At 44.7% G+C, this 9,960-nt stretch overlaps 1 protein-coding gene across 3 annotated transcripts in view; it reads right to left on the bottom strand.

Moving 5' to 3' along the window:
- Nucleotides 1-2,476: 2,476 nt before the first annotated feature.
- The window catches only part of PAK3 (p21 (RAC1) activated kinase 3), a 29,009-nt gene continuing 21,525 nt past the window's right edge, over nt 2,477-9,960 (bottom strand). For all 3 annotated transcript variants that reach the window (XM_062502628.1, XM_062502627.1, XM_062502629.1), the window contains 5 exons: nt 9,261-9,378; nt 8,799-8,898; nt 8,162-8,358; nt 3,965-4,102; nt 2,477-2,566 (listed from right to left, as the gene is read on the bottom strand). In XM_062502628.1, the coding sequence (XP_062358612.1) occupies nt 2,477-2,566; nt 3,965-4,102; nt 8,162-8,358; nt 8,799-8,898; nt 9,261-9,378 (643 nt within the window). The remainder of the gene's footprint in view (nt 2,567-3,964; nt 4,103-8,161; nt 8,359-8,798; nt 8,899-9,260; nt 9,379-9,960) is intronic.

The raw sequence follows: 9,960 nt of genomic DNA, 5'->3' as shown, positions 1-9,960 counted from the left end.
CTACTCACCTCCTGCTGCAGCTCTGGCCCAAAACAGAGGAGTTCCTCTCCCTGGGCACACATCTCTCAGGTGTACTCATGCTGCTACCACCAGGACTGGCCTAAGAGTAAGGGCACAGCCTGCTGCTGACACTTGGCTGGCAGAAAAATCCCTCCAGAGCTCTGTCTGGGCCACTGCATGGGTTGTGGTGGGTGCAGATCTTATATCTTAGTGCTTTCTGTTGGGTGGACACCATTGCTCCCTGGCAAGGCTTCAAGCACCTTCCTGCACACCCTTCTGAATTGTCTGCTGTGCTATGGCCTCTTTGCCTGTCCTGACCACTCCCCAGGGGCTTCTTTAATGGGGGAAAAGCTTGCCAGCCATTGCTCCAGGTCCTGTCAACCACTGTCACTCCAGCTGTGGGCTCCTGGTGGCTCCCTCAGATCCTCCTGATATTCCCCCAGTTCAGGAAACCAGAGCTGCTCGCCTCAGCATGTTATTTGGCCATATGAAAAATCGGACCTCTTATGCTCCCCAGTAAATGAAGAAAAGTTAATTTCTGCTTAGCTGTGGAAACTCAAGGGGGGTTGTCTCTGCCTGCTGCTTCTACCAAGGACACTGTGATGGCCAATGCAAGCGAGGGTAGCAGCAGTAAGGACACTTGCCACACAAAGACTGCAACTAAACAGAATGCCAAAGCTAGACATGCTCCAGGATTCAAAAACAGCCCAAGCACCCTTCATTCCTGCTGGCCAGACATGAAGGCAGTGAGTGCCTTAAGGCCACTTAACCCTTTGCAGGACCTGGCCAACATGAAGATCTATAGCAGAAAGCTGTTTTACTGTGGGGGTTTTTTTGCTCACTCAGTTTTTTTGCTCATGTTGCTTCAGTTGCTGTTTTGAAGGTCTTGCATGAGTTGTACTCCTAAAATACAGCAACAAATATGCCATGCAAATACTTTTACTGAGTGACAAAAAAATAAAACACAAATTGCATACCAAAAGTATTCTGCTCCTTTCCAAATCTGCTGACTAGTCAAGCACAATCCCCAGGCACATCCCCAATTCCCTCTCTTGCAGCAACTCCAGAGCTTAATTGTGCAGTGCTTGCCATACGTAGAATAACAAAAACCAGGCTGGCCTGATGCCTCCAAGTAATTCTGCAATCCACTTTGCATTTCACACCTTTGTTCTTGATCAGTGCACAACTCCAGGTTTTAAGGCGCTTTCTTCCAGAGCTGGCTGCTGCACTGGCTCCTGCAGATCTGAACTGCGCAGGTTGCTCTCCACGTCAGCTTTGGTTCCCAAGGCAGAGAGAACTCCTGTGCCTAAAGGACACTCACCAGTGCAGGAGCCTGAAGAACAGCCTGGTCCTGTACCCCTCTGCTGATAATTCTGCAGGCACTACAAACCTTTCTCAGTAGCTACAAGACAGCTGTGAGAAGAACAGGCACCCTCAGAGGTGGCAGCACTGTTCTGCTCTGTTTGCTCTTCTCTACTTCTGCAGAGACTCAGGATACCAATCTCACCAGGCTGCACATTTCTCAGCACAGCCACGATTTCCCTGGAAAACAGCCCCCACCCAGTTTGGCTCTGAGACAGGAGGATTAGTCCTCTCCCAGGAAGAGGCACACACGGCCAGGCTGCTGCCACTTGTTGCTAACAGTGCCTCCTTCCAGCCTGGCTTTGCAGACGCTCAGGCTTCTCTGGGCTCTCCCAGGGCTCCACTGGGGTTCAGCCCTGGGCACGGCTGGGCCCACTCTAACTTCACATTGCTCTGACAAACCTGTTCTGAGCACACCAACTGATCTTCCTGCTGTTTCAGCTGCATAAGACTCTCACCCAGGCAAAGAGATTGCAGTTAGGGGTACAAATTCAATTGGCAAGAAAAGAACTACTACACAGTCCCAGCTGAATGCCTGTAACTCCACAGGATGTTTTGTCTGTCCCACTCTTCATTCCTTTCTGGTTGGAAATGCAATTGCACTTTCTTCCTCATGTAGAAGTACCAAAACTGGGCAAAAACTGGCAAGTGGGCCATATTCAAAAGGCAGTCTGGAGTTGATGATTGAAGAATTGCCCTTCTCCAAATTCTAAACCATACCAAAAACCCCATAAACATGACTTTACATTGTTAAGAAAGAACGGACAATTTAAAAGTGAATGTACAGCTTATTCACAGGCTGAGAAGGAAGGGAATCTTCCAACTGAATTTGCTTTACCTTGGAAATGACTGAGGCAGCAAAGCATTTTCTGTCATTACCTCTCTGTCCTTAGCCCCGATTCATCTTAAAAATAAATTAAGGAGCCAGAAAGCAGGAAGAAGACAAATGATAATCTTTTACTCCTTGAGGAACTGGGGTGGTCCTACCACCATGACTGTGACTGTTGGTTTGTTCATCCATCCATCTGTCCTGCAGCAAGAGAGTTGAGGTTTTACAGAGTTTGTGTTCTCAGTCCCGCTCCGAGCTGGCAGGGCAGAAAGCCGACCTGCAGTGCTAGCGGCTGCTGTTCTTAATTGCTTCCTTTGCTGCAATGATCAGAGGAGTCAGGCTTGAGAGTGGCTTGGCTAATTTTAAAAATGGATGCTGCCCAAAGGAAAAAAAAAATAAGAAAGGTACCATTACTTTCCAAACACAGTTCCTCCCAGGCTCAACCAGGATTCCAGTTGTTACCAAAATAGGACTGAGGGGACCATCTGCATTTCCACCTTCATGTCCAGGACATTGCTATAACAGGCAAACACAGCCCAAACACCTATTAATCCATTTTTGCAGGTGTCTTCAGCTTGCTGGGATTTTTGCCCTATCAGGGCTCTGGGAATGCTGCTTGCTGCCCCAAGCTTTTTTCTTTTCAGGAAACTCAAAAGACTCATGTTTTTTCTCAAGATCTGTATGGAGGTACAGGTTTTCAGCAGCAAGTCAGGAGTAGAGACACAAGTGGCAGAGTGCTGATGGACTCAGCTCTGGCTTGCAGGAAGAGTAGTGTCTACCCTTCTATCCCCTGGCCCTCCTGTGCTGGCTGGCACCTTCCTTCCCAGCAGGGACAGTCAAGTGACATGTTCTGCAGCTCCCTCTCTGCCACAAAACCTGGCAGCAAACCTTGAGCAGCTTGACTGTGCCAGGAAGCAAACAGGGCTGGGACAAGCTCTGTACAGCTGCCCCTGTTTGGGTAGCAGAAACCTCTAAAAATGGGCCTTAGAGGCAGAAACCTCTAACAGAGCAGGAGGGACAAGCTGGGGCCCCCTCTGAGGCTCACAGTAATCTCCCCACAGACAAATCTCTGACAGCTTGGCTGTGACTGCTTTTACTGGGTTCTTCCCCCACCAACGTCATTTCAGGCCTCTATACCTGGTATAATTCTACTTCAGTTCTTTTGTCAAGAATTAAAACTAAATTTACTCCCAAAAGTACAAAACAGGGCCACAGAAATAGCCAGGAGATGGAACATATCTCCTCTGAGGAAAAGCTGAGAGATCTGGGCTTGTTCAACCTGGAGAAGAGCAGGCTCTGCAGAGACCTCACCTTATAACCCTTCAGTACTTCAAGGGGGCTTGTGAGAATGCTGGGGACACAGTTTTTAGCAGGGCCTGTTGCATCAGATCAAGAGGGACTGTTTTTTGACACAAAGACGATCAATTCAGATTCGATCTAATTAAGATACAGCTTACAAGGAGAATGGGGAAACATTGCTACAGGTTGGCCAGGGATGTTGTAGGTGGAAGTCCATTCCTGGAAACATTCAAGGTCAGGTTAGATGGAGCTCTGAGTGACATGACTTAGTCCCAGCTCAGTCAGACTAGACAGACCTTGAAAGGTATCTTCCAGCCCAAACCACTATAGGATTCTATGTAGTTTTTGTTTGAAAGCACCAAGACTGGAGATTAATATGGGGGGGTGGGGGGGATGGCCACCTGATTCCTTTATTTGAAGAGAAAACTGATTCCTTTGTACATCTATTTCACCTTCAGTTGCTTCATATTTTACCTGCAGAAGTTCCTTGGCAGACCCTCTCCTGTCCACATCCATCTCCAGGCAGCAGTTAAGAAAGTCTCGGAAAACAGCCGAGAGTCGCTCTGGGTTCTGCAGCTCTGGTGTTCCATTTGTAGCTATCAGATACAATGCCTGGAGACAAAGGAAACAGATGACTCTTTCATCCACACCCAAATATTCACATAGACACTATTTTTAAGTTCCAATCTCCACTGGCAGTTTCTTCCCTGGCAGAGGGCTGGAGATGACTTTTACATATCAACAACAATGAAAACAAAAAACCAAACAAAAAAACCCTCACAAATCCTGATGCTGCCACAGCTATTCCAACCTCAAAATGATCTTGCCTTAACAGTTGATTTCATTGGCTGACTTAATAGGAACTACATCAGAGCATTTTACTTCTCCAAGTATTGACACAGCTTTACAGGTGATTTTAAAGAGCCTGTGTGGTCGAAATACAATATTTCAAAAGATTATTACATAAAATGTATCTCTGCAGTGTTCACTGGTCCCTAAAATATGGCTTCCATAAAACAAAATTCACCAAGTTTTTTGCTCTGTTCTTGATAAAAAATGGTTACTGGATAAAAATAGGACAAATCCATCAGCTTATTCCTTGGATAAAAAACCAGAAACAATTGGAGTCTCATGTTCAACAGACACGTCAAGTTGCATGCACAAATGTAGTATGATGAAAAGGTATGATGGGGCAGACAAGGCACAGCTTCAACTATCTTTCAGCCACCTCTAAATTCCAAATCAGCTTCACTTATGTGGTAAAACTTTTAAGTCTCATCAGAAAAAGGAGTAATTCCATCCCTGTAGTAACCTTCCACTAGTCTAAGAACTCTCCAACGTAAACAGCTTTGACCACCACCTGGCAGGGATCATATGACTATCTGCAGGCCTCAGGTGAGATATTATCTCTTTCACTGCAGAGATGAGACTTTCAGACCTTCAATTCTCTCTGGAGTGAGAGAAAAGGACAGAGTAAAGACACGCAGAGAAACAATATGAAGACATCAAGGTCAGTAAAGGAGTCAGGTCCCAGATGGGAGGAGAAATGGGGAGATGGCTTAAGCTTAGGCTGAAATTCTCCTGTAAGCCATGGTGATGGACTATGATATATGATGGACTATGAATATCCCTATAAATCATGGAAAAAAGCATGGGGGCTGGAGTATTCACACTGTAGACATGAGCAAAGGCATCCATGCTGAACAAGCAGATGTTGAAGTAGCTGTGATCCCATGAGAAGTTTGAACAGAGAAGGAGAGAAGAGTGATGAAGACACTTCGCTCCCAGGGAAAGAAGATCTCTGTTCCCAGAGATGAAGATGATCTCAAAGACAGATAAAGAGAACTTACTTTTTAACAGCTCATCCTTAAAACAGTACCCCATAAGTTTGATATGGCCCATGAACACAGCTGTGGGAAGGCTACAAAGGATCAGAGGGACGTCATGATTGCACATTTCTGGGCAGCTGCTATTTGTGGAAATTAAAAGCCATGAGAGGACTGTATTCTTGAGAAGTCTCCACAGCATGTCAAGAGACACTCTTCTCCCTAAGTGAACTGAAGAAAGACTATTCTGGAGGTGATAAACTGAATTGTTTCTGTACATTGTCAGTGGGAAAGAAAAGAGGGTGTGGGGTGGAAGAGAAGTGTTCTGAAAGTTTTATTCTGATTCTTATTATTCTTTTAGTTCTGTTAATAAAGTTTTTCCTTATACCCTTTAAAGTTTGAGCCTCCTTTGCCTTCTTCCTAATCCTATCTCACACCAGGAAATGAGTAAATAATTCTAGTGGGTGCACTACGATTTGGTCAGCACAAAACCCACCACATCAGTTGGTGCATTGGCTGGAAAAGCAAAAGAGTTTTTTCCCAGGCTTGTTTGTTTTTAATATGTGTGTTCACAGAGGCATGTTTAGCTTTCTCAATGGTTTAACAGGTTGCCAGTTCTCAAAACTAATCACTGATTGGTTTTTGTCAGACATGGAGGAAGCTCTTAGCAGCTCCTCTCAGAAAAATAATTTCTGTGGGTGGCTTCTTCCCTCCTCACCAAATGTCAAATATACAAAACCAGCACACTTTCTAACAGCTGATCTGAGGCTTTTTGAGGAGCTCTAATCAATATTTGAGATTAAGGAAGCAGGGAATTTTCAGCATCCAGATCAAAAATGCTAATTCTTTTTGCCTGTTTTTGCTGTCTTATACAAGGCAACTGGTTTTTTTTGCAAGTGAAATAGGGATTCACAGGAAACAGAAGCAAAACTGCGATGTGTAAAGGTCTCTGCTGGGACAACAGGGCTGCAGTGACAGAGGCCTAATGCCACCCTGCCAGCTGCAGTGCACTCTGCTTATCCAGCACGACTCTTGAGTCCAAACCTGTTTCTTTCTTATCCACCCTAATGAGGTGACACAGTGCACAATACTCCACATGTGTGCCCTGGAACCAAAAAACCCAGAGCAACTATCAAACCAAAGGAAGTCTTCCAAGAGAACTCGGGAACCTTCTTCAAAAAGAGTGATAGACTTGTATAATTGAAAGAGTGAAATAAGTATAATTGATGTATTCTTTTCTAAAGCAGCTGGGAAGATATGTCCTGACCCTTCTGTAGTTTCTTCTATCAGTCTGCAATACACAGTCTGGGTGCCACAAACCAGAGAAAACACAACCTTACAGTATGGACGAAGCTAAAGATTGTGTTCTATTTCAATTCTAGCCTTAACAAAAAATATCTACATATATATGGGTAAAAATTAATTTTCTCATAAATTCCCACAGGAATTAACTGTGCAGCATTTTGTTGTAGCTGTCAGTCATGAGGTTTTATACTGGTAAATACATTCCTCCACTACTACACACTCATTTGGTGTAAGAACTGGCCATTTAGTTTTAAGACATTAGGATAAAACTGAAAACTTCAAAACACACTAGTTTACTACAAGTATCTGCACTAAAAGATGCTTTTAGAAATGTGTTTGATAATAAATAATTATGGCATTACTAGAACCAGTGATCTTTCCTGGAAGGTTCAGGTAATCAATCAGCACTGGTCTGAGACTGAAGAGAGTTTTGTGCCTGCAGTACAGCTCCAATGCTTACCATAAAAACTCCCCAACTGGAAAAGCATGGCACTTGAAAATTTTTTACTTTGGAGATACAGTTCAAAGAGAGTTCAAATAGGGCATGAGAAATTTCAAGCGCTGCTGAAGGCCAAAGTGGCAAGTTTCTGCACAGATACATGTTACTTTGCCTCTGAGGTTCTCACAGTGATGCAATCAAAGTTACAGCAGATGCAGATGTATTGTAGGAACATTTTTAGAAGTGGGCCTTCGTAGAAATAGTTCAAGCTGATGTGAATGTGAATTGGCTGCATTTTGACCACAATAACCCCCTGCAATGTTATATGCTGAGGATGGTGTGGCTAGACAGTGGCCAGGCAGAAAGGGACCTGGGGGCACTGACTGACAGCTGAGTGAATATGAGCCAGCAGTGTGCCCTGGTGGCCAAGAAGGCCAATGACATCCTGGTCTGGATCAGGAATGGTGTGGCCAGCAGGAGCAGGGAGGTCATTCTTCCCCTGTACTCAGCACTCGTGAGGCCCCACCTTGAGTGCACTGTCCAGTCCTGGGCCCCTCAGTTTAGGAAGGATGTTGAGATGCTTGAGCTTGTTCAGAGGAGGCAGCAAAGCTGGTGAGGGGCTTGGAACACAAACCCTGTGAGGAACAGCTGAGGGAGCTGGGCTTGTTTAGCCTGGAGAAAAGGAGGCTCAGAGGTGACCTTATCACCCTCTAAAACTACCTGAAAGGAGGTGGTAGCCAGGTGGGGTTGGTCTCTTTCTCCAGGCAGCACTGACAGAACCAGAACAGTCTCAAGCTGCACCAAGGGAGATACAGGTTGGATATTAGGAAGAAGTTTTTCACAGAAATAATAATAAAGTATTGGAATGCTTTGCCTGGGGAGGTGGTGGAGTCACCATCACTGGATGTGTTTAAAAAAAGACTGGATGTGGCACTTGGAGCCATGGTCTAGTTGAGGTGTTAGGGCTTGGGTTGGACTCGATGATCTTGGAGGTCTCTTCCAACCTGGTTATTCTGTGATTCTGTGAATGGGATTTTATCTCATGGAAGACAAAATATGGCACAGATTAGAAAGACAGCAGTATCTGATATTTCACCCTACCCTGAGAGGATTTTCATTAAGGTAAGGAGGTTCTCCTTCCACCATTTCTATTGCCATGATCCCAAGTGACCAGATGTCCACTTTGGGGCCATATGCTTTTCTTGTTACAACTTCTGGTGCCATCCAGTAAGGAGTTCCCACCATTGTGCTCCGTTTACTCTGCTCAGGGGTGATCTGAGCACAGAAGCCAAAATCAGCTGAGGAGAAAAACAAATACTGTTAAAGCCAGCTTGAATTCCAAAATCAAGCAAACGAACCCCTGCTAAGAACCCCCATCTGAGAGTGCACTGTGGAATCTAGCTGGAAAAGCAGCCATGCTGTGATTCCTGAGGGCTGTAGTAGCCAAGGTATTATGGAACTGGCCACTTAAAGAAATCCTCAAGTTTCATCCACTGCCTATTACTTAATCACTAGAAGATTTAGACCGTAACTCCCTCCACTATGGAAGGGTCATACACAAAGCAAAGCCACTCTTGACACCCTGTTTCTCTCTAGACCTCTCTGCACATTGCAGCTATGCCCTCAGAGCAGGGGTCCAGGCACTCCCACCAGCATCATTTTGGGAGAACTGGCTGTCACTCAAAAGCAATCACACACCCCACATCCAGGAATGATGCACTTGAACAAGAATACCTACTCAATTTGACAGATCCGTCCATCCCAAGAAGAATATTGTCACTTTTGATGTCTCTATGGATCACTTGGTTGGAATGAAGGAAATCCAGGGCTTGCAGGCACTGATAAAAGGAAAAAAGAAATGTAAGGGTAAAAATTCATGACATGATTTCATCACATAAGAAAGGAAATAGCTCTATGAGATTTCCTTTTTAGGGGAATGGTGAGGAATGGCAGAACACAGTGCAGTCAAGAGAAGAGCTTGCAGCTCAACACTGTTAGAGTCTTGTCTTTCTAGGGGAAGGCACATACTAGCTTTTGAAAGGGAAACATCAATTGCTGCTACAGACTGTCCCCTGCAAACATAGACACAGTGATACCTGCTGCAGTGGATCAGCTCTTTCTTCTCCATTTAATGACAACACCACAGAAACAGAAGCATAATCTTGTCCCCACAAACAGAAGCACAAGTGGGACTCCTCACCTCCCGACAGACAGCAGCTATCTGTCCTTCATCCATACATGTTTCTGTGACAACATCAGTTAAAGAGCCTCCAGCCAAGTATTCCATCACCACCCACAGTTCATCACCAACAAGGTAGCTGAAAGCAGAAAACAATGCTGTGGAGATGAATGTGCATAGCTAAACTAATGAATAGTCATAACCTACAACTGATTCTTGTCTCCAGGTCCCCTGCAAATGAAGGCAGAATAAAATGAAAAGGACATTGCTTCTAGGCTACACAGTTCTTGGAATCTGCAGTCTACATGAGGAAGACACATCCATGAAAAAGGAGCTATTTTAAGTGACAAGCAAGTGAAGAATGCACTTTAATAAGATAAATAAGCAAAGATAAATCTGGAACCAGGACACATGCCACCAGCTGGCTCATCATCTTAACCATTAATTCCACCATTAACCCCAGGAACAAGGCAACATAACTTTCAAAGTTATTCATGGAAGGAGGGTGTGCACCACTAAGGACAGAAGTTGGTCAAATGTTTAGAAAACCTTGCAAAACATACATTCAGAAATAGGAAAAGCCATTTAAAAACTGTCAAATTAGGTGTTTCTGGAAACAAGAACTTAGTCTTCCTGGCATCCCCAGCAATGGAAAATAGTGGAAACAGCCCAAAGGAAAGAATTTCTAGGATGGTTTGTCAGCACTTTGTACAAGACACTG

The sequence above is a fragment of the Cinclus cinclus genome, chromosome 15, assembly GCF_963662255.1.
Source record: "Cinclus cinclus chromosome 15, bCinCin1.1, whole genome shotgun sequence".
NCBI classification, from domain to species: Eukaryota; Metazoa; Chordata; class Aves; order Passeriformes; family Cinclidae; genus Cinclus; species Cinclus cinclus.
Note: the sequence above shows the minus strand (reverse complement) of the source record. Positions and strands in the feature narration are given on the sequence as shown.